Below are 25020 nucleotides of genomic sequence, written 5' to 3'. Positions count from 1 at the left end.
TTTAATGTTACTACTTTTGCCCCTTTGGGGTTCCCTGTAAGTTCCACTATTAAGAATGGAGGGAGATGATGTGATGAAACATGTATTAGATTTGATCTGAATGTTTGACTTCACAACTCATCAAACTTAACCCCTACGGTGGTGACCGCAGTCGAGAAATATCCAGTCTTATTCTTGGGGAATTGGTTTAACCAAGGTTTGCCGTACCGTACTGTACCGGCATTTCAACCCGGGCTCGGTACGGTACGGTACCGGTGTACCGAGCGGTACATCAGGACGTACCGAGCAGTACACCCTGGTGTACCGAACAATTTTATACTTTTTTCATACTGTAGCAGTGCTACAGTATAGTACTGCAGCACTGTAGCGGTACCGGGCGGTCCGCGTACCGGTAACCTGTCGGACCGGTACGTACCGCACAGTATGGGCGGTACGGTATGGCAGACCTTGGGTTTAACCATAAAACTGCACGAAGGGGTGAAATCATTTCTCAGGTTAGCTAATTTGTGATTTCAGGTGATTTCTAAATCTTGTTCTTTTGTTAATTATATTGGATTTAATTCCTTTTTCCAAGCTTTTATCCCAACAACTACTACAAGTTATCCTGATAGATACATTTTTAGTCTATTTTATTATTATCCTGAAATCATTTCACAAGTTATCCTGACCACAAATAGGTGAACAAGTTTTAGTGCGTTGTATTTGGTATCAAAAAAACTAATTGATATATAATCTAGATTTTTCATCTTTTAGTTTATGTCTATGTAATAATACGCTGAACAAGTCACAGGTGTATGGCTGGCATTCGGTTTCTATGTCTTCCATTTGTTTATACCTAATTCTTGACTTTCCAAATTTTGCTGCTAATGTTACATTTGCTGTTTAGCAGTTTTGTGGAACCTAGGGCATATTGTTAACATGCTATATAGTTTGAAAGAATGGTTACATGAAATAACTATTCTCCCTTGGATATCTACAAGCAGAGCATCTATTCAAGATTACCATTATGTTATTTTATTACTATGTTTTTTGGCTTACCACTGGTGATGCTTAGGCTGAAAACATTTTGGCTTACCACTGGTTATGCTTAGGCTGAAAACATTCTTTCCAATGTTTTGCTTGCTGAATCTACTGAAATATAGGACTGATATGTTTTTTTTTATTAGGTGCAAGAGCTGTTAATCCCATAACCTTGTTAGTACTTCATGATTTGCTACTGTCCTTAGAAAACACTTTGTTTTTACAAAAATGTGGCTGTGATTTTCCTATTGACTGACTAGTTGTTCCCTGATATGCCCCATAGCTAGGCCTTGTTCTAGGGAGGTTTATGAAGCATTGCTTAATTTTGAGTCTTTTTATACAATCATAGAAGTTATTCAATAAAGAGAAGTGACACTATCACTGTGGCATCATTGTTCAACATGTTGGGAAATCTAGGGGCGACATCACATACGCAGCAGAAGAACAGAAAACAAAAATCCCATATTTCTATAGAAAAATAGTCTCTTATTATCGTACGAAGATTGGTGCGCAAAAACCCGTAAAACCAAAAAACTACACGTGTCAAGGGATGTGCGTTATCTAGGGAGATCGTATATCCCTGAATTCCTGCAGATCTGTGGGAGAGGATGAAGGAGATCAACTGTCCTCTTCTCTAGTGATGATTCACATGGCAGGGGCTACAAAGACGCTTCTCAAATCGGTGCTAAAATCTTCTCGTTCATGCACCACGTAACTAAGAAGGGGCTGACCTTTCTTGTTATTCACACGCCCCAAATAGGGGCTGTAGGTTGACGAGGAGAGGGGGAGAGGAGAATAGGAGGTGGCAGCCAAAAGGGTCTTGCCTATGGCCCTTTGGTTCCCTCCTATTTATAGAGGTCTCCTATCAACTTAACTCTAATGGATCCTACCCTATTGAGTATTGGATTTTCATCCAACTACCCAAGCCTCTTAGATTAGTGAGTCTCTACCTAATAATCTATCATTGGCTCTTATTGGATCTCATCTATGGGATCCAATAATTCAGGGGTTTCAACGGATATCTCATATCCGAACTTCTACTCGTCGCAACACCTACCATATGCGTGTGACCCTCTAGGCCTAATATCGAGTTGGCCGTGAGTCATACCTATTAGAACTCCTTTTGGCTTAGTGAATTATTATCTCCATAATTCACTTGACTTATCGACTGCGGGCGTACTAGGTCATTACGCCGCAGTCCCAGACGATACAGGGGAATCCAATCCATTGGACTTGTCTGTCGTTAGTTACTGTGTATCTGTAGTCCCTCATCCATCTAATATCCTAGAGACCGTATATCGGGCATGGTGCTGTCAGTCTCATATGGTTTCGACTTTAGTCTAGCTCTAATCGGATTCTCTCAGAGAACTCTTTCTCTCTTAATCCAAATGACCCTAGCTAGGGATTTGCTTGAGCAAAAACACATGAGATATTCCTCTCATGATACTGAGAGTGGATGATCCTCTATTGACACTCAATAGCCCTCGTAAGGTTGACTGCCACTTCCAATGACCGGTTGTGCTAGATCTAGAACTTCCAGGTTTATAAGTCTGATATCAGAGAGTGAAGTACTCATACAGGACATCCTTGGTGTCTCAAGTCTAGGGATCAGATACACCACTAAGACGACGGAATCGTTGTCTGACAATGAGGCATCATCAACCATCCAACATTCTGTGAGTGGATCAATCAGTGAACTCATTCTCCAATGAGCACCTGCGCGGTATCCTTAGTGTCCCTACACAAGCATCTATGACACCAGCCGCCTCCATCATATGGACGAGTATATAATACACCAGTCTATCCGGTCACCTCGATGTCTCTTTCGAGTGACCCATGACCGTGATTATTGAGGGTCTATGTTTAAAGGCGAATCAATCTCATTATTATGATCTCATCACAATCCGATTCTCATTGCACAGATCCATGTACATCACAATATATGCAGCATGCAAGATAAAGTGATAAAATGTCAAATAATATAATAAGCAAAAAGAGTACATGTCATGTCACACGTGCCATCAATCACGTGATTAGCTTGCAGGGCACCTATGACTAGCACAACATACTTTCTAGAATAATTCTAGATATCCTCAATCTGTGACAAACATTGGAATTATTTTCATATCGTATTTAAACTGTCAGGGAGGTAACATTTAGTTCATGCTCACTGTAAAGTGCATTTTATGAATAATAGTTTCTAGGGGCAAAACCATGTTGGTTTTGAGTTTGTTGTGATCCTCTATCAATTACTGGAATCTAATCGAAATGCCCATATGTGTTATTACATCCTTGATGCAACATGAGACCTGTGACAATGCCCAGGTGACTGGTACATATACCTGACCGCTATGTCTCCATATAGTCATTGTGACAATCCAGCAAGAGCATATTATTTCTGTTCTAATTCATATGACGTTTGCAAGTAGTTTATTATGGTCCTTGCTTTGATATATTTGCACATTTTTTGCTCATATTTAAATAGCACAAAAATGATATTTTATCATAATTGGATGAAGTACTAAAAACTGATGGCCACTTCACTTGGCAACACTAGTAAAATCATTTGGTCCTTGATGCTTTTTGTGGGTCTAGGATGTCAACCTTTAGATTACTTTAAAGGAAGTAATTACTAGCCGAACTTGAAATGTATTGTCTTCTCATTGTTTTTTTTTGCCATTCTCATTGCTTTTTGATTTGCAGTATGAGTCATGTGCAAACAAACAGCAGCTGATTCGCTTGATCATGTCTAGTTTTTCTTGAATCTTGTAAAGTGTAGTAGTAGTATTCATTTTTTACACTTTTTAAGTCCCTGAATTAAAAATTGCTGTAATTTTGGTGCATGAATTTGTAGTTTTAATCCTTTATATATTTTAAATGTTAAATTACTGGGACCATATATTCTATGCATTGCGCACTGATGGTGATTCATTAGGTTGTTGCCAATCTGTCAAAAGTATATCCGAAAGATATGGAAGCCCCTGCTGGAGGGGTTGATGACATGACAAAGCTCTCTTATCTGCATGAGCCTGGAGTTCTGCAGAATTTGGCAGCCAGATACCAACTGAATGAAATTTATGTAAGCTGCACAGCATTTATCATCCAAGTTACAGTTCAGGACATATGCTCTTTTTGAAACAATGTTCTGATGTGACATGTATTTCTGTGGCAGACTTACACAGGAAATATTCTGATTGCCATAAATCCATTTCAAAGGTTGCCCCATCTATATGATTCTCACATGATGACCCAATATAAAGGAGCTCCCTTGGGTGAGCTAAGTCCTCATGTATTTGCAGTGGCAGATGTAGCATACAGGTTTATCACTTTTGCATACAAGATTATTTTTCCTCTAAATTCACGAATTTACTCCAAGCTGCCTATATGAAACAGGGCAATGATAAATGAGGGGAAAAGCAATTCCATTTTGGTTAGTGGTGAAAGTGGTGCAGGTAAAACTGAGACAACAAAGATGCTTATGCGCTATCTTGCTTATTTGGGTGGGCGTGCTGCTACTGAAGGGCGAACGGTAGAGCAACAAGTACTCGAAGTAAGTTGAGAATCTCTGGCAATTAGTAAGCACAGTTCAACTGGAGCTTCTGTGGTAGTCCATGCGCATGTTCTTTTTCTGAGTGTTTGATAAGTGACTGTTTTTCCAGTCAAACCCAGTTCTTGAAGCATTTGGAAATGCAAAAACTGTCAGAAATAACAACTCCAGGTATTGAACAAGAAGATTTTGATGTAAAATTAAATGTTACCGTACAACATTATAGTCTTTATGAGCATCTGTGTTAATTCATACATTTTTAAATGCATGCAGTCGTTTCGGCAAGTTTGTTGAGATCCAGTTTAATAGGCAAGGTAAAATATCAGGTGCTGCCATCCGTACCTACCTTCTTGAGAGGTCCCGAGTTTGCCAGGTTTCTGATCCAGAGCGTAACTACCACTGCTTTTACCTTCTATGTGCTGCACCACAAGAGGTGTCATTTTTTCTGGGAATTATTGTCTGCAATTGATGTATTATGATGCTTAATGGAGAAACATCTTTTAATCTTAACATTCAGTAGTTTCTGTAACTAATTTCTGTATCACCTTGCAGATAGTTGAAAAGTATAAGTTAGGAAAACCAAGTTCATTTCATTATCTTAACCAATCAAATTGCTATGAATTGGTTGGTGTGAGTGATGCCCATGACTATTTGGCCACCAGGAGGGCTATGGATATTGTCGGAATCAGTGCACAAGAACAGGTAAAGATTAACTTTCTGTTAAGCATGATTTAAACCAATGTATGCAATATCGTACCGTACCGATGTTTTGAGGTTGGCTCGGTACAGTACCAGTGTATCGACCGGTACACCAGGGCGTACCGAACAATTTTATATATTTTTGTTACTGTAGCATCGCTACAGTATAGCACTATAGTACTGTAGCACTGCTACACTGTAATACAGAAGCACTGTAGCGGTACCGGACGGTCTGCGTATCGGTATGCCGTCGGACCGGTACGTACCGCCCGTATTGGACGGTACCATTCGGTACTGCATACCATGATTTAAACTACCAGAGAGACCAATATGTATTGACCGGTATCTTATGGTCTAACCAAGTACTGGTATCAGAATGCCTAACTTGGTGCCACTTGATATTACTGCCCATTTCCATTTGTATTGTTTTTAAGTGGTACTGGGTGTTGTAGATTGGCATACTGCTTGGTATTTCAATACCAAACCAGTCCGACAACTAATCGGAATCAATATAGACCAGTATATAAAAAACCTTGACTAAAATTATGTTTGAATTTTTCATCTGTTGGATCCTTTTGCCAGGATGCAATTTTCAGGGTTGTTGCAGCCATTCTTCATCTTGGAAATATTGATTTCACTAAGGGACAAGAAATAGATTCGTCAGTTTTAAAAGATGACAAATCTAAGTTTCATCTCAAGATGACTGCGGAGCTTCTCATGTGAATTCCACATTCCCATTCCCTATTCCTGTTGCTTTTAGATGCTGCTACTTAAGGTTTTGAAGGTATCATGTTTCAGGTGTGATTCTGAGGCTTTGGAAGGTGCTCTGTGTAAGCGTGTGATGATAACACCTGAAGAAGTTATTAAGAGACCACTTGATCCTCATGCTGCAACCATAAGCAGGGATGGCTTGGCTAAAACTATATATTCTCGCTTATTTGATTGGTAAAGTACTATCTCATGACCCAATCTCATACTTCTTTAAAGTTGCTTCAAGCATTAATGATATAGTAAGTTAGTAACCACCAAATGATGAATCTTGAAGAAATTTGTTTCATTAAACTACAGGCTTGTTGATAAAATAAATGTCTCAATTGGACAAGATCCAACTTCTAAGTCACTGATTGGGGTCCTAGACATCTATGGTTTTGAAAGTTTCAAGACAAACAGGTAATAATTAAGAAATAGAGGATTTCATTCATATTGTGTCACATAATATTTAACTTTATCCCTGACGCTATCATCTTCTATAATTTACCTTCATTGTTTTGCAGTTTTGAGCAGTTTTGCATCAATTTCACAAATGAGAAACTACAGCAGCATTTTAACCAGGTAATTGCTTCTTAAATGATACATTCATTCTTTTCTCTAGGCTGACAAAAAGTTAAGCTAGGAACCAAGATTTCACTTAGAAGATGCAATATGTAGGGCCCAAAGTTCCCAATTTAGTACAACCCCATACCTTTCCGGCATGAGAAAATTAAAAACGTGTTTCAAATGGTTATTTAACTATTAAGTTAATTGCAAATTGTTCTTTCAGCATGTTTTCAAGATGGAGCAGGAAGAGTACACGAAAGAAGAAATAGATTGGAGCTACATTGAATTTGTTGATAACCAAGATGTCCTGGATCTTATTGAGAAGGTTTTTTATTTATTTATTTGTACTTGCACATGATTTTTGAATGTTCTATATAGTCTTGTTTTTCCTTGTTTGCACTTCCCCTAGACATGTTAATCAATATCCATCATTCACATATTTGTGTGGCTTGTGTTTACTGTATATGCCTATTAACTTTTGATAATGTGCAGATATTGATCAATAATGTTCGAACTTCTAACAGTGACTGGTAGTTTCCATGTTCTATTTAGTCCATGTTTCATGCATGGTGATGGTAAATTGTAGAATAGGAGTGATGTTGATGCATTAACATCATAGTTGTGATATTGTGGGATGACATAAAGCAACCTAAGATGGGGACTTATAGCCCAATCTCGTTTGTGGCTCATGTTAAGAAAAGTTTCACTCTAGGTAGCATTAACAAAACAGTAAAGGTCCTAAATAGAAACATCAAATTGAGTTCTCATATTTATTAACAGACTATAATAATGACCAGATGTTTGTCACTCTAAAATGGTCAAAACAGTTATGTGTATTCTGTTCCATTCCCAGCATTCAGAATTATGTACTTCAAGAGCCTCGGAGTAAACCTACAGTTCCAAGAGTTTGCTCTAGCTACAAGTAGCACAGCTATGTTTAATGAAAGGATGCTCTATTTTTTCTTTGAGCACAGTAAACATATGTAATAGATGGTGTTATATTATAAGAGATTGAGGGAGGGAACTTAGTTAGCAAAAATAGTTTAGTAGATTGTCTGAGATTATTTTCTAAGATTACATGTTTAAACAATATAGACCATATTGGCTAGTAGTAGTACAACAAACATATTCTCTTTAGAGATCTTCCCTGACTGTAAAAGTATTCTGGTATCTCTTTCGCAAAGATGTATGGCAATCTTTATGCATTTTCACAATGGTCATGCTAAATGAAAATTTATTTTCATGATATAATCAAGAACAGTAAGATGAGTCTATTACCCAATAATATTAATTAATGTGAAGAATAGCAACAATGAGGCCTTTATATGTTTTTGCACGTTAAGAAACTTTATGTAATACTCCACGGCGGAAAATAATCTATGTAGTTGACCCTAAATAGCTGGACCATTATGGCTTGTTGTTATTGAAGGAACTTTAATGGAAACTGTTTGTGCTAATAACTAAGGTTGCTATTTTCTTATACAGAAACCTGGAGGTATCGTTGCACTCCTAGATGAAGCATGGTATGGTCTTATTCTCTTTTCTGTTCTTGTTCTTTTCAATAAAATACTATTTTTTTGGTGTGAGACAATATTTTATGGATTTTTAGAATGGACAACTTATTGTTTGATGTTAACAACCCTTTTTCCAACAGTATGTTTCCAAAATCAACACATGAAACCTTCGCGCAAAAGCTTTACCAGACATTTAAAACACACAAGCGCTTCATCAAGCCCAAGCTTTCTCGCACTGATTTTTCTATAGGCCATTATGCTGGCGAGGTTGGATTTCTTGATTTAGCTGAAAATAGTTTTAAGCATTAAGATTTATTTTTGTGTTTGTATTCTGTTATTAGGTTTTATATCAGTCTGAGCAGTTCCTGGACAAAAATAAGGATTATGTTGTGGCGGAACACCAAGATTTGTTGAGCGCATCAAAATGCTCATTTGTTTCAGGCCTTTTTCCTTCTTTACCTGAGGAGACATCTAAGTCTTCTAAATTTTCATCCATTGGTTCTCGATTTAAGGTGTATACTTATCTTCCTCAGTTGTTGAAATATTAGGATTATTCTTTTTTCATTCTGGAGAACAATTTGGGGCCTCTCTTTTTCTGTAAAATATGCATCTAATTCCAGTTTGAAAATTTTGCTGCAGCTGCAATTACAGGCCTTGATGGACACATTGAATTCCACAGAACCCCATTACATTAGATGTGTGAAGCCGAACAATCTTCTAAAACCTGCCGTATTTGAGAATCTCAATGTCATGCAACAATTACGCTGTGGTGTGAGTATTTTTGGACATTTGCAATGGTCCAAGCAGAGTTGTTATTTTATATAGTAAGCAAGTCTAAATTCTATCATTGTTATTCTTTTTGGGTGTCATTAGGGTGTTCTTGAGGCCATCAGAATTAGCTGTGCTGGATATCCTACTCGTCGTATATTCTATGAATTTTTACACCGTTTTGGTGTTCTTGCTCCAGAAATTTTGGAGGGGAAGTAAGTTCGCATTGTCTTTCATTATGATGGTCTACATGTGTTGTTTATAGTTATTTATTAGATTTCATGACTTTCATTGTATGAGGAGCTTTTCTATATGCTTTTTGAACAGCAATGATGAAAAGATAGCTTGTAGGAAGATTCTAGAAAAGAAGGGGTTAACAGGTTTCCAGGTGATCGCTTACACTGTTTTTCAGCATAGCATTTTACATGGTGAATTTATTGTGCTTTTGAATAGCCTTGTAAAAAGATGATTTCTGTAATCTTTCTAGTACTATATTTTTAAGCCATTTAGCACTATTGATGGCTTGACTAAACCTGTCACTGTAAATTTACATGGCAAAAGCCACCTTCCTATCCAATGAGCTCGTATCATGAATTTCCTTGCAAGTAACTACTGTTCAGGAAGTTATCTGTTGCCATTGCTTTAAATTTGTTGACCACTTGTAGACGTGCATTTTTTAATTTTTGACCATTGATAGAAACATTTTAAGATGCATGAGGTTTTATACTGCTTCTTGATTTCGCAGATAGGCAAAACAAAAGTTTTCCTTAGAGCTGGTCAGATGGCGGAGTTAGATGCTCGACGAGCTGAAGTGCTTAACAGTGCTGCAAAATCTATTCAAAATCAAATACGAACTCATATTTTGCGGAAACGATTTATTGCTTTACGGAAATCTACCATTCTTGTGCAGTCATTATGGAGAAGTTTGTTTCACTTTAATTACTGTTGCTGTGTAATCTTTGGTTCTTTACTCATCTAACATGCTTGTGTTTCTAGGAAAGCTGGCTTTTAAGTTGTTTGAACGCATGAGAAGAGAAAATTCTGCAATAAAAGTTCAGAAAAATTTGCGTCGATACAAGGCTAGGAAGGCTTATACACAGTTGAAATTCTCAGTTATTGTCCTGCAAACTGGTTTTAGATTTTTGGCTGCTCGGAATGAGTTTAGGTTTAAGAAGCAAACTAAGGCAGCGACTGTTATTCAGGTCAAAACTTCTTCTCTTCTTACAGAATTAATGACTTTGTTCACAGTTTGACATTCTTTGAAACTTCAATCTTACATATATATATAATATCTTTTCTTCTTTTCTGCTATTTGAAGGCCCATTGGCGTTGTTATAGAGCTCATTCATACCATAAGAAGCTAAAGAGGGCATCAATTGTAACCCAGTGCCGATGGAGAGGAAGGGTTGCAAGGAAAGAGCTTAGGAAGCTCAAAATGGTTGGTATTCTTATGATATAACATTATTTATAGAGGTTGATGTGCACAAGAAAATGTGATGAAACTGCATACTTCTTTTGCTTTCCTCTTCTTTTATCTTTATGTGTGCTAGTAAAAAGTCTTGCAATTCTAACAATCGATAGGAAGACTACATCAATATTTTTCACATACTTTCTTGATTGTGGGCACTTTTCTGTGAAGAAGGTTTGTTTGTTATAAGAAATATTTGATTTTCTTGTTTTGATGGAGCTTGCTAACACATATGTTCACTCCTTTGGTACAAATAGTCAAATACAATCACAAAAATGAGCAAGGAAAAAATTACTTACTTTCCTTGTTATTGAGGGGTGTGCACAAATGTATAGAGGGACTGCAAACATTTGAACGGCAAAGCTTTTGATATTACATATATTTACTAATAGGAGCAATCGTACAGATAAGCATAAAAACCCTTTGTAGATTTTCTGGGGAACTCGTTGATTTGTGATATTTTTAAAGGATAGGTCGTCTTAGCTTTGATACTTGAAGTCTTGAACAAAGGAAGAAAATGGTAGGCCAGTATCTATTAGGTTCAAATTGTATGGATACACATTGAAACCTGTTCTAGATCTTTAAGGGCACTCATCGGTTTGTGGCATCCTTATAATATGTTGCCTTTTTTGATACCCAGACAAAGAAAATAAGGAAAACCTAGCATGAAGGGAGTAAGCAACTTACCAGCCAAGTGGGAAGTCTGTTTCCTTTCATGTGTACAAAAGAAAAAGAAAGAAATTTTTTGAGTTTAATTGAAATGTCTTCATTTGCAGGATGAATGAAAGAGAAGTTTAGAGAGAAAAAAGAAAATAGGTAAATAAATGATTGACCTAGTAGAAGGCTTATTTTTACTGTTAAGGAATCACTGCCAAATGACTGAATCAAAACTTAAATCATATCTCTATCAAAGGACTAGCAGGCCTATCTGATGTGAACACTTATGGCTTAAGAACCCACCATAATCAAACTGTAGGTTGTAGCTCAATATTATTGTTCTCAAAAGATGATAGTCATAATTAACATAAACCCGAAGTTTCTAGCAAATAAGAAAGGAATAGTTGTATTCAACTGAAAAATTTATGAACCCTTCATTAGTGTATGGTCTTTTTCTTTGATGGACTTTGTTTCAGAGGTTCATGTCAAGTTGTCATTGGATCTGTAGACCCATAAATTTTTTGTGTTCATATCAGAATTTTTTTCATCTTCGGTTAATGTATGGAAGGTCACAATCTTTGTTTTCTTGCCATTTCTTGTGTTAAGTTGGTTCACATTTTTGGCATTCAGATTACACATATTTCCATTGAGCTAGTCCAAGGCATTAGGTAAATGTACATTATGTTCATAAAGGCAACTCAAATTTGTTGAACGCCTGCATACTGTCTAGTCATAAACATGTGAATCCACTGTTTTTAGACAATGTTGATGAAATTTAAAGAAATAAAAATTCTATTAGGTTCCATAAAGGTGTGATTAGGTGGCAACCTTGCATTTTGGGTATTCTAGACTGATGCCATGAGATGGATATTGTGCTTCTGATTGAATCAATTTAGTATTCAACCATGGATTTCCTTGTCTTTAACATCTTGGCCTTCTGATGTTATGGGCCTTTTCATATTAGTCATCTATGTGATAAATTATTGTGACATGAAATCAAATCATTCTTTTCTTTTTAATGATTCTGCATACTAGGGTATGAGGTATTCTATATCTATATAAGAAATTTATGCAAGTCATGACTTGCAATAAGATCTTCAATCATTTCCATTCACCAACTTGTGTTTAACTGCTTAAACATAGGTGATAAGTGACCAGTCCTTTTTAATGATTTTGCATACTAGGGTATGAGGTATTATGACATGTTTAAGGTGTGCACATGAAATCAACTTGTGTCTAACTCCTTCTCCCACGCGGGGCGACGTCACCTCGTATATATATATATATATATATCGTTCCGTCCGGTAACGGGCGGTCCATGTATCGGTCAACTGACGGACCGATACATACCGCCCGTACCGGGCAGTATTATTCGAAATTGCATATCTTGGAAAAAATAAAAAAAAGAGGCGTCGTTTCTTCTCCCCACATGGAGAGAAGAAATCGCGGGGGAGAAGCGGCGGTTTCTTCTCCCCGCGTGGGGAACGGTTTCTTCTCCCTTCGAGGCTTCTTCCCCCCACGCGGATGAGGAGAAGTCGCCGACGACACTGAGGCCTCGTCGCCTCAAATGAGGAGGAGGCGACATCTCATCTGCGGTGTCCAGCGAGGGAGGGCGGCGACGGATCGAGATCGTCGAGGGAGAGAGGCGTCGAATCTCCATATTCTCCCTTTTCTTCTCTCTCTTCTTCCTTCTCCCTCGGCTAATATTGCCCGCTACGGTAATGGGGCAAAAACAACCCAATCAACGGTACCGCCCGGCAGCGGGTGGTCCGCGTACTGGTCTGCTGGCAGCTCACTAAAACCTGCCACGGGGTCCCCTCTCTTGAATTGCTTCTACGAGGGGACCCTGTGGCAGGTTTTGTACCAATCATATCATTGAATTGCATCTCCATCTAGTTGGATTGAAGCTATTTCCACCTTGGATTCTTCTGGTGTTTTGTGAAAACGAAAATTTTTTTCTGCCCTAGAGATCCAACTGGTCGGATCTCCATCTTCCCATCTTGGAAATTCCACCTTCATGCGGGGGTAGCTTGTGTCCTGTTCTTGGTTCCTTTTTCTGATGTCTCTAGGTCGGTTCAACGTAAGACTTGAACTTTCATCTTGTTGAAGCTTGCTAAAGCTCTCCAGTAAGCTCATTTCTGTTGTCTAGTCAAGGGCATCAGCACTGCCCTATTCAGTGCAGCTATTGTGAAGCTTGCGTTGAGGGCGTGAGGAATCGTTGCGAGGCTACTGAGGAAGCAGATGCCGAGAGCAGCGTGAGGGCTCGTTGCAGTTGTTGCGTGCGCGGCTGGAGGCAAAAGCATCGTCGCAAGCGGTTGCGACCCAAGGGGAGGCAGCGAGGGTCGTGGTTGGGAGGCGGGCGTCAGTCGAGGCAGTGTTGAGGGCGTGGCTGGGAGGCGGTTGTTGTCGATGCTGGTAGTGAAGAGGGGAGGAAACAGCGGTGGCTACGACGGTCGTGGGGAGTTGCCCTGTTTCGGTCGTCGCGAGGAGGGATGATCGAGCGGTTGCGGCTGCGACTGCGACCCAAGGGGAGGCAACGAGGGTCGCGGCCAGGAGGCGGGCCACGGTGGTCGCTAACCGGGAAGCAGCGGCGGTGGTGGTGGCAACCGGCGGCTGCGGCAGCAGAGGGTGCTTTGTTTCTGTCGCATCGTAGAAGGAGATGCTAGCGACGCCGAAGGATCACGAGCGGTTGAGGAAACAGCGGTGGCTGCGACGGTCATGGTTACCCTGTTTCGGTCGCCGCGAGGAGGGATGGTCGAGCGGCTGCGGCTGCGACCCAAGGGGAGGCAACGAGGGTCGCAATTGGGAGGCGGGCGACAGTGGTTGTTGGCCAGGAAGCAGTGGTGGCGGCCCTTTCTCGCTAAGTAGGATGGTGCGCGGTGCCCTCACACTGCTCTCGGCTAGGAGGCGCACTGCTAGCAACGCCGTCTCTGGCGGAGGCGCATCTGAGGCAACTGTAGAGATGTCGAGAACCGCAGTTGCTTCTTCTTTTCTTTTCTTTCTTTCCTTTTTTTTTTAGATGATGATAGCTACGGCGAGGTGTTGTGAGAAATTGCAGCGAGAACGCCGAGGATCGTTGCTCTGATACCAAATGATAAGACCCTAAGGTTTTATTATAGAATAAAGAGGGGGAAAGGGGATGATCACTTCGAGGGGATCGGCCTCCTAGGGTTTGTCAGAAGACTGGAATAACATTTCATTGATTGGTGAAAAGAAACAGATACATTCTTATTTATAGAGTTCCACCCAGAATCCCCCAGGACTTGGACTCTTAATAATAAATAAATATTAAATAAACCTCTATCCGACTCTTATTGAACTAAACAAACTCAATAAAATATTATTCAAAAGCTCAGAAAATAAAGGGATCCTAACAAAACTTTCCAATAACTCTGCATTTTGAATAGTTGGCTTTTTACTCTCTTTAACATTTGAACTACTTAGTTGTTTTTTTGATGTACCTTCTTTGTGTGTTGTCAGATCCATATAATATGTAAAAGTTGCATATAGATGATTTTGCATGTTTTTACTTTCAAAACATTTCTTCTTGGATCCACTGTTTTATATTTCTTAAAATTACATCGGTTTTGTGTGCTAGTTACTTCCCTCCAAAAGATAAACAAAATATTACTTTAAACATAATCTACATCCCCAATTACGACAATATGCCATGGTACCACCTCCATGCATGTAATGGTTATTGTCAATACGTGAAGGAAAAAAAAGCAAAACCTGATATCTTCAGATTTATTTTGGACTATCAGAGAATAATTTTGAGTTTGAGTCTCTTGTCTATTTATATGTACAACAGATCAATAACAGCCATAAATTCCTAACTGTATGGGATCTACTCCATGGATCCTTTCTATTTATCAGATCTTGTGCCACATAAAACGTATGTCTATATGCTTATAATGCTTCTTTCTGTAAAACCTCGAGTTGGAGGACTACAGAAAAAAATTTCTTATTATTGTAGAACTGTTCCCTTCCTCTGAAAAAAACTATATTATTACCAATTGATCAAACACTGAAGAAACAGTTTCAAATGCAGTTGTGTTTTGCAGTAAAAGTTTGTTCATTGAAGGGGTTTCTAGTGTTCCTTGATAACTGTATGTTTTAATTTCTTTAATTTGTTTGGTTCAGGCTGCACGAGAAACAGGTGCCCTCAAGGAAGCAAAGGATAAGCTTGAAAAGACAGTGGAAGATCTTACATGGCGTTTACAATTAGAAAAGCGTTTGAGGGTAATGTTTGGACATTTAATAGACTATCCATAAGGTTAGATATGCTGAAGTTGACCAATAATGGATGAAAGAAACTTAGGGCAATCACATTCAATTTTCGATTATCTCATTGAATCTACAAATTGTACGCTCTCTGTTATATTGTTAAGCATATGGTACTGAAGTTGACAGGGATAACTTAATTGTGAATGGATACAGACGGACTTAGAGGAAGCTAAAGGACAAGAGATAGCAAAGTTACAAAGCTCTTTGCAAGCAACACAAAGTAAATTGGATGAGACAACTGAAATCCTTGCCGAGGAACGAGAGGCTGCTAGAAAGGCTATTGAAGAAGCACCCCCTGTTATCAAAGAAACTACCATTCATGTTCAAGATACTGAAAAGATTGATTCCTTGACAGCTGAGGTGGAGAACTTAAAGGTGCTTGGCTTGATATAATTGGCCATACCTTAACAGTATTAGTAAATTTATTTGTTTGCTCTATATTTCTGAAATATACCGGGTGTTTGTTTAATGGTTTTCACTTAAAAGCAGGCTTAATTTTAATCCCCCATATTACTTTTAATTATTCTGCAGGTAGAAGCATTAGATAGTTGATTTTACAGTAATAAGGCAAAGGGGCTACATTTGAAGGAGAACTAAAATATGACAGGGCATCCCCCTTTACAAACAATGGGTGAAAAACATTCTTAAGTAGTTAAGCATGAAATTTCTTTGTTTGCAAGCTATATGTATTTAATACGTTTCGAAGAATGACGTAGGCTTTAATATGGGTGGATCAGATCTCATAACTGCAAATAGTTACTGATTTAATTAAGATTGAAATAATATCTGCTCGCATTATGATTATGGTTAATGCTTATTTTGGAAAGTTTTTCTAATGAAGCAAATTACTAAGTGGGTAAACATCATTCCTTTTCTATACATGTTACAAGTAATTTACTTTAGCCAATTTATGTAGTAGAAAGTGTCTTTTGAATATGAACATCTTGACTTGTTTTATTGTAATCTTCTTGTTTTCTGCCCTTTTAGGCCTCATTTCAGTCAGAAAAACAACGAGCTGATGATGCTGAGAACAAATTCACTGAAGCACAAAAAATAAGTGAAGAAAGACAGAGAAAGTTACATGAATCAGAAGGAAAAGTGCATCAACTTCAGGAATCTTTGCATAGGTATAATTTCTTACTCTTATATCTGGCACATTCCCATGTCACTGAAGTACAGAGTAGGAACCTGACATGTAGATGTGATGATGTCACATCTACATAGGTACACACAAGGAAGTACAACTTTTCTTCCTAGATCAAAAAATGGATGGATGTCATGGAAGTTTCACAGTTTTAACATGTAGATGTGATGATGCTTCCTGATAAAGGCAATGGGCATAGTGGCATCTGTTTGTTGTAAGCCAGCAACTGTTTTGTAATTATTTTCAGAACTTGACATGACATTGCTCATAGGTAAATTTCCCCTGGCATAGGGATGATGATCTGTTATCTGATCATCTACATAGTCCTATCCAATGCAGAAAATATTCTTCCTAGCAATATTTCCTTGTTTAAAACTCTGCACTCAACATCTTTACCACTAAGTGTATACCTCGGTTCATTCATGATTAATAACCTAAGAAATCTGGAAACAAGCATCCATTTCAAGATGAGGTTTTTGTTATTGGAATCAATTTAGGAGATGTTGGAGCTGCTTTATGCCCTAGAGGTGAATGACACAGACAATTTTAGAGCAGTTGGTGATAGTCTCACTATGTTGAAGGATACTGCAGATAAAGCAACTTAAGTTGCATACTTTTGCAGCTTTAGCAAGGTAATAGTCACAAAGCTGCAAAACAATTTTGAGTTGACTGTTTGAGACCTAGGCAATTCGAATTTTGTAAAGTAACAAAACGTGCTTTGTTGGGTTTCAGTAGTGCCTTGACCCAAGATTTGTCGCAAAAATATGGTCAAAATCTCTCTCATGGTACTCCGACTCTTGGTCTGTATCATCTCATTTGAGGTCATCAGAAAGCACAAATGGTCTTACAGATCATTTTTTAGAAATCAGTTTGATGTTAAGGTGTCCTTTCATGTTAAATCCTCTTCCCAAAACCTCTGAACCTTTGGCACTGCATAATTGCTTTTGTTGGTGAGCACTATCCTCTGGTCGACAGTGATTATTAATAATAGAGCACATGAAAAGTATTGTCAGAGCTAGATGCAACTGTCTACTCCTGATGCTTTTTTGAGAAAAGTCCAATTTAGGTTCCTCTATAACGTTTTGTTCACAAGGATGGATGAGTGCAGATTTTTAGGTTACATATGATATTTATATATGTTCTAATGTTTTCTCACTCATCAAGATTGTGCATGAGTTCCATAAAACTTCAAGAGGAATAGAGAACTTCAAAACAAATCAGGAGATGTCTATATTCCTCTTGGAACATATTCATGCACCATAATCTGATGTTGTTTGGAAACACAGTTGAGGATTGGACTAAAAGTGCTGTTGGATGGAAAATTGCTTTATATAGAACATGTTACATAATTAAGGTGTTTCAGTTTGGCATGATATGAGGTCTTAATAAAATTTCTCTTAATTGTTTACAATGAGCAATTGAATGTAGTAGATAATGCCATCTACATCTACATCTACATTCAATTCTTTCTTATTTAGGATTGAAGAGAAGCTGGCAAATGTAGAATCAGAAAATAAAGTACTTCGTCAGCAGGCTGTATCCATAGCACCGAGCAAATTGTTATCAGGACGTTCTAAATCATCGCTACAGGTGAATGCAACAAACTTCTTGTACTGTATGCCAAAATAACTCTAGCAATTTTTATTTATTAAACCTTTTATTGATTTGTTTGACAGAGGAGTTCTGAAAATGGTCTTGTTATTAATACCGAGACCAGAACAACTGCAGTAAGTTGATGTTTCTTTTGATTTTCAACTCCAGCTACTTGAAACCTGATAAACTTCAATTTGTTGTTTTATTCTCAACTAAATGTGTTATGTGGTTTAGGATCCACTTAGTGCATCATTCAACATGAGGGAGAATTATGAAGTAGAAGATAAGCCACAGAAATCTCTCAATGAAAAGCAGCAGGTTGGATAGTTGGCTTGAACAGTTTTCTTCTTTCCTGCAATGGTGCTTGACATGTGATCTTTGAATGAATTCTGGCACTCCAAATTGACTTGTTAACTGGTTTTACAGGAACATCAGGACTTACTGATTAGATGTATTGCGCAAGACCTAGGATTTGCCGGAAGTAGACCTGTTGCTGCTTGTATTACTTATAAATGCCTTCTACAATGGCGATCATTTGAAGTTGAGCGCACAAGTGTCTTTGATCGTATTATTCAGACAATTGGTCATGCTATCGAGGTTTCAACTATTCTATTATTTTTATTATAATTTCTTGCTCTTGATGAGCTTTGTTGACTACAATGAGATGTTATTCTTTACATGTTGAAGACTCAGGATAATAATGAGGTCTTGGCCTACTGGCTTTCCAATGCATCAACTTTGTTATTGCTACTCCAACGTACACTGAAAGCAAGCGGTGCAGCAGGCATGGCACCACAACGCCGACGGTCATCGTCTGCCACCCTTTTCGGGAGGATGACTCAAGTATTGAAATATCTAACTTAATTGCTTGTAAAAAGATTTTATACATTTTTAAAGTCTGCTTGGGGAGACAGTTTCACAGGGACACTTTTTTATTCTGCACATGTTTTTTCTTAGAGTTTCAGGGGTACCCCACAAGGTGTGAACCTTTCTTTTGTGAATGGAAGTTTGACTGGAGTAGATAAATTACGCCAAGTTGAAGCAAAGTACCCTGCTTTGCTTTTCAAACAGCAGCTTACTGCATATGTAGAAAAGATATACGGGATGATCCGGGATAACTTGAAGAAAGAGATATCTCCCTTGCTTGGTTTGTGCATTCAGGTAAATATAGTCTGTTTGTGCTTTAAAACTAGGCTAATAAGGATGTTGATATTTATATCATGTTGCTGCCTTGCTGGTATTATTTTGTATACTGTTTTAGAAGTTTTACCATAATGTTCTATTTTAGCTGAAGAAGTTCTTACATGGAATGCTTGTTCATTGGCATGTTCGGTTCATTTCCATACATGGAAAACTCAGGCACCACGAACTTCAAGAGCTAGTCTAGTCAAAGGAACTTCTCGCTCACTGGGAAATGCTGCTGGACAGCAAGCTTTGATTGCTCACTGGCAAGGGATTGTTAAGAGTCTCGACAGTTTCTTGAACACGTTGAAAGCAAATCATGTCAGTTTATTATCCATACACAATGCCAAGTTTTATTATGGTGACTTTTTGTTCTATTCCTAAGAAAGTGTCCTTGAATATCTGTTGGTTTTGGTCACAAATTATGGTCGGGTTAGAGAATTTAATGCAACTGAGTATAATCAAATTTGTCAAAAATGTTCCGACCCCATTTTTACTTCATTCTGCGTTTTTTGGTTATGATTTAGTTGTGTATCCTCTGACTTCTACTGTGTGTGTCCTTGTATAACCAGGTGCCCCCATTCTTAGTTCGAAAGGTGTTCACACAGATATTTTCCTTCATAAATGTACAGCTATTTAACAGGTGCACTTTTTTGGACAGTAACTAGTGTCTGAATGCATTTTTTGGTGGACAAGTGAGAATTATCACTGATTGTCTCTGTTTTTTCAGTCTTCTTCTGAGGAGAGAATGTTGCTCATTCAGCAACGGTGAATACGTTAAAGCAGGATTAGCTGAACTAGAAAATTGGTGCTATAAATCAACTGATGAGGTAGTTCTCTTGGTTCCAGGCTAATCTTCAATAGATGCTTACACCAGGACAGGCAAATCAGTCTGTTCTTGTTTTCAGTGGTAGCCTTGCCCTTTCTCTATACTATTTCTTCTTCAATTTTGTTTAACTATTGTTGTTTCAAACTTTCAATAACATTATAATACATGAAAGTAGACCAAGATTTTTTGCTATGTCAGCTTATTCATCTTAACTTCTTTGTCGGCATAGATTTCCGAACAAAAAGGAACTAAAACATATAGGAGTACAAAATCATAGTTAAGGTGCATGACTGCATTCATTACAAGATTATGTATACCGGTTGGACCATTATGGACCAATCAGTATTTATAACTTAATACTTATTCATATATCATTCATTTTATTATTATTATTATTATTATTTAAGGATACTGTTGATACATGTTAGTATGGTGGCTGGATGTTAATATCTTACCTTTATCATATTGGCAAGTAGCAATTAGTGAGTTTAACATCAATTTTCTGATACCTATGTGGCTTACTATTGTGTTTCTGCTAATTTACAATTGTAAAGAAAAGAGATTAAATATTAAAATTTAATGACAGCATAGGATGTCATTATTGCCACCCGTTTGTTTGTATTGTCCCCTTTCCTTGTCCAAATCTAAACATCAGAAATACACTAGAAAATATATTCGCATCCCGCTTCAGAAATCTATAATCATTTTAAGAAGACTAAAAAAAAATGATGACTGCATGTTTATTCTTACATTTGAATAATACATGTAGTAGACCATAAGACTAGGTTACTTGGCTGAGCTTCATGGATCCATCAGCTGCTCATTGGTAATTGCTTAATCTCCTTTTGGTTCTCTCCCTATTGGGCATCTTAATCAATCAACTCGCACATCTTCAGGATCACTGCAATCTTTATTGGACATATTGAACCTTCAGTTCCCTCAAGTCTATCTAAAGCTGGTGCTACCTTAAAGATATGATAAATTCAATTATTTCTTGTTCTATATTGCCTAGCAACACTACTCACCAATCCAAAAGTTGTCATCTCAGTTGCATTAGTTATCTGATACATTGTCCACATCTGTGTAAGAGCCTTAAAAAGTATTTGTTGTTTACCTATTTAACTCAAGGTCTTTATTCAGTTACCAAAGAAGACCCTCCCCACCTAACCTCTTATGTTAGTTTTTCCTGTTCATTCTTCGATGTGAAATTTTAATCTAAAATGACAAAATAATTTGGTTCTTAATTTTTCTTGATAATGTATTACCTATGTATTTAAGAATTAATGTCATTGAATTCTTGTGCTTAATCTTAGTTTCAGTTATTCTTGAAACCCTTGATTTTGCAGTTTGTCATTCTTGGACTTCATTTCCAAATATAACCTCGTCATCCAAGACAATTTCCTTAACAAATGGTATAAATTTATGCCATGAAACCTCATTTAGTGAATTCTATCATTTAATGTATGCTCTTGTTATTCCAACATTACAGAGCTCTCTAAAGCTAGTCATGTGGAGCACATATGGACTAAAAAAGCTGTCTTCTACAGAAAGAAGAGAATCTTCTTTAGAGTGTGGATCTTTATATATAACATTGTTTCCTGGACCGCCCTTGAGAAAGTTCTACATGTGGATAAGGCCATAAGTTATTGTAGTATTTTCCCAAGATTGATTTCCCCAAATCTCCTTGGAAATACAGATAAATTTGGTTTCAAGTATCATCCCTTCATATCACTCTTTTTCTTCCTAATGATCACTTCAGCCATTAGATTATCTAAAAAGCCTCAAGCTGTTTGTAAACTACCCTTTCATGTGTTCCAAATTCTTGGAAGAAGCCTACTGACATTTCTCACCATTTTAACAGTAGAAAATTTTTCATTGAGACCAGTGATTTAAAAAGGCGCTCGGGCGCTCGCCTAGGCGCTCGGGCGAGGCGAGGCCAGGCCCGAGCGCCTCGCTTCATTTCCAGGCGACGGGCTTCAAAGAGGCGTCACCTAGGCGCTCGCCCGAGCCCAGGCGCCGGGCGCTTCGGGCGAGCGCCTGGGTTAAACTAGGCGACCGAACCAACGGTTTAGGTCTGGTTCGGTCTCCGATGCTTTAGTTGGTTCAATTGAACCAACTAAAGCACCGATATCAGCGCGACTTCCCCAACCCTAACCCTGCTCGCCATTCACGCTGTCGCCGCTCATCGCTCCCGCTGCTCGCTGCTATCGCTGCTCCTGCCATTGTTGCCGCTCGCCGCTCTCGCTGCCGCTCGCCGCTCTCGCTGCCGCTGCTCACTTTTACTACTGCCGCTGCCACTGTCGCCGCTTGTCGCTCCCGCTCCCGTAGCCGCTGTTGTCGCTGCCTCTATCGCCGCTCTCGTAGCTCGCTGCTACCGCTGCTGCTGCCACTGTCGTCGCTTGCCATTGCCGCTACCGCTCCCGCTTTTCTCAGCACCCTCGGTTTTCCCTTACACTCTTCTCTTCTCTTTCGAAATCAAAAGTATACTGTTAACAATATACTGTATACTATTAACTGTATACAGTATAACACTATTATTTTGATTTTAATACTATTAATTTTTATTTATTTGAAATTATTGTTAGGTTTTAGGATAAATGGCTAGTGTATATTTTGAAACTTTTTGTTAATGTGACATTGTGATTTTGTATCTTAGATTTTCTTAATTTAATGGCATATTTTTATTTAAAATTTTAAATAATTATATTTATTAATTATATTATATATTTTTATATTTTAGCGCCTCACTTCGTTCGGGCGTTTTTGGACCATGGCGCCTAGCGCTTTTTAAATCACTGATTGAGACTATTGATCTTAAATTATCTTACGAGTTTTGATCCATGCTCATAGGTAAAGATGATTAGACACTTTCAACAGCTTTCAAGCAAAGCAATGTTTTGTAATCATCAAAATTGGTTGTGAGATACTGGTGCCAACTTATTATTATGCATACTTCTTGAGGAGCGTAATAAGAAGAAAATGGTATCATAAAATACATAGGCTGTCTAATGACATAAATCAGTTCTTCTGCTTTGTATTATTGCTGTGTTGCAACAGAATTCTTTCAACTAGGTTACTTCATTGACTATGGCTTGTTTCTGATTGCAGTATGCAGGTTCAGCTTGGGATGAACTAAAGCATATAAGACAGGCTATTGGATTCCTGGTAATGTTGTCCTCTTCATTGTGTTATGCAATATATGTCACGTGTAGAACCAGGATAGCTGTTTCATCAGGCACAAAATAAATCCTTATTGTGGAAGAAATTTGTATGCCCAATTTGAACATAGTCAATAGAAAAATATTGCACTACCCCTTGTTCTTTGTGAATGTCTTTTGACTAGTTATATATTCTTTGACAATGCCTATGATATTCAATTTGTATAATGCACTAATGCACCCTGTGAGTAGATTGCAAAATTTGCACCTGGAAGTTTGGCAACAACCCTAACAATTTGACAATTTTGTTCCAATTAATTTACAACTCGTGAACAATGGCTTATTCAGGTCATCCATCAAAAGCCAAAGAAGACCTTGGATGAAATTAGCCATGATCTTTGCCCAGTGAGTGAGGGCTCCTGATATTGCTTTGTTTCTTTTTCCCTCGCAACTTTCTTGAAAATCCAACAAACTTTGTTTTCTACATTTGCAGGTACTAAGTGTGCAACAGTTATATCGGATAAGTACAATGTACTGGGATGATAAATATGGAACACATAGTGTGTCCCCTGAGGTAAGATCCATGTTGGATCCATTAAATAAGAAACGGTTCAAGCTATGACAATGATATGTTAATCGTGTGATGCACCAATATTTCGTTTATGTGATTCATTAGGTTATATCAAATATGAGGGTGCTGATGACTGAAGATTCCAACAATCCTGTCAGCAACTCATTCTTATTGGATGATGACTCAAGGTAACACATTTGCAATTACTCCTTGAATGAGAAGCAAATCTTTGCCCATTGCTCTTATGATCTTTCAATAATTGTTATTCCATGAGATAACTTTTGGCTGGTTATTTTACTGTGTCGAATATGCAGCATACCATTTTCAGTTGATGACATATCTAAGTCGATGGATCCGATTGATATATCTGATATTGAGCCGCCTCCACTTATTCGGGAGAACTCAGGTTTCATTTTCTTGTTGCCACGCACGGACTAAGAACCTGAGACAGTTTCTCATTCTTGTTCGATTATCGTTAATGTTTGAGTTTCAAATGAGGTGACACTTATCGTCAACCGCTTCAATACAATTCATGTTTGCAAGATCAAAATCCTTTCCCTAGTTTCAGTGCAGTGTGTTGCATGCAGAAACCAAGCGCATCGATCGAATTCTGCCAAGATGAGGGTCTAGTCTCCCTTTTCTCTCTTTTCTTTTGATGGGGCATTTTGTATAGCCCTCTCAATTGTAAGCATGTACAATGAATTATAGCACTACTAATTTGATTTTTTGCAGTCTGTTCATGTGCCATCCAACTGGAATTTTACTCCAGACATAGCATTCACCTAGGAAAAACTTTGGCAGCAGTTGGCTTCGGTTGATGGTTCCTCCAGAGACGTTCCTGAATCATGGATTAAGGTCAAATGTGCAGACTGAAATCGTGCAAATGAGTATGTAGAGTAAACGTGCACTTAATGTGCATTCTTTTCCTTTTTAGCTTTTGCTAAATTCATTTGGACAGAATCAGCATAAATGTTGAAGTTGATCTTAAGAAAGATGTCATGCACAGCACGTAGGAGATGGATAATTGTGATCACACGAGTGTCTTGTGTACAACTATTTTGTTTGGAGTGTCCATTAGTCATTGGTAATGTGTGTGATATCGAAGATGCTGGACAGAGTAGATGAAAACCAATAATGGTACAAGAACTCGAAGCTCCTCGTCTTCCTCATCTAAATGCCAGGCCAGGCCAACAGAGGAAGGTGTTCTTGTCTCCATCTGATGTGATGAAAGACCAACTCCGTTCAATGTCCAAGTCTGAGAATGGA

At 38.2% G+C, this 25020-nt stretch overlaps 1 protein-coding gene across 1 annotated transcript in view; it reads left to right on the top strand.

Moving 5' to 3' along the window:
• LOC135583653 (myosin-11-like) overlaps positions 1-24787 on the top strand; it is a 27040-nt gene extending 2253 nt beyond the window's left edge. Inside the window, exons 3-39 of the mRNA XM_065146536.1 lie at positions 3956-4099; positions 4193-4338; positions 4414-4570; positions 4680-4738; positions 4841-5000; positions 5120-5269; positions 5849-5985; positions 6065-6211; positions 6335-6436; positions 6541-6598; positions 6807-6908; positions 8069-8106; positions 8238-8364; positions 8439-8609; positions 8737-8868; positions 8971-9080; positions 9193-9253; positions 9611-9788; positions 9862-10067; positions 10184-10303; positions 15134-15232; positions 15431-15652; positions 16265-16404; positions 17900-18011; positions 18098-18148; positions 18249-18332; positions 18441-18611; positions 18702-18857; positions 18972-19175; positions 19374-19517; positions 19769-19839; positions 19927-20026; positions 23134-23190; positions 23532-23588; positions 23677-23757; positions 23860-23942; positions 24069-24787. Coding sequence (XP_065002608.1) covers positions 3956-4099; positions 4193-4338; positions 4414-4570; positions 4680-4738; positions 4841-5000; positions 5120-5269; positions 5849-5985; positions 6065-6211; positions 6335-6436; positions 6541-6598; positions 6807-6908; positions 8069-8106; positions 8238-8364; positions 8439-8609; positions 8737-8868; positions 8971-9080; positions 9193-9253; positions 9611-9788; positions 9862-10067; positions 10184-10303; positions 15134-15232; positions 15431-15652; positions 16265-16404; positions 17900-18011; positions 18098-18148; positions 18249-18332; positions 18441-18611; positions 18702-18857; positions 18972-19175; positions 19374-19517; positions 19769-19839; positions 19927-20026; positions 23134-23190; positions 23532-23588; positions 23677-23757; positions 23860-23942; positions 24069-24192 — 4461 coding nt within the window. The 3' untranslated portion in view covers positions 24193-24787. The remainder of the gene's footprint in view (positions 1-3955; positions 4100-4192; positions 4339-4413; positions 4571-4679; positions 4739-4840; positions 5001-5119; positions 5270-5848; positions 5986-6064; positions 6212-6334; positions 6437-6540; positions 6599-6806; positions 6909-8068; positions 8107-8237; positions 8365-8438; positions 8610-8736; positions 8869-8970; positions 9081-9192; positions 9254-9610; positions 9789-9861; positions 10068-10183; positions 10304-15133; positions 15233-15430; positions 15653-16264; positions 16405-17899; positions 18012-18097; positions 18149-18248; positions 18333-18440; positions 18612-18701; positions 18858-18971; positions 19176-19373; positions 19518-19768; positions 19840-19926; positions 20027-23133; positions 23191-23531; positions 23589-23676; positions 23758-23859; positions 23943-24068) is intronic.
• Positions 24788-25020: the final 233 nt, after the last annotated feature.

The sequence above is a fragment of the Musa acuminata genome, chromosome BXJ3-4 (assembly GCF_036884655.1).
Source record: "Musa acuminata AAA Group cultivar baxijiao chromosome BXJ3-4, Cavendish_Baxijiao_AAA, whole genome shotgun sequence".
NCBI classification, from domain to species: Eukaryota; Viridiplantae; Streptophyta; class Magnoliopsida; order Zingiberales; family Musaceae; genus Musa; species Musa acuminata.
This window is presented reverse-complemented; position numbering and strand designations above follow the sequence as displayed.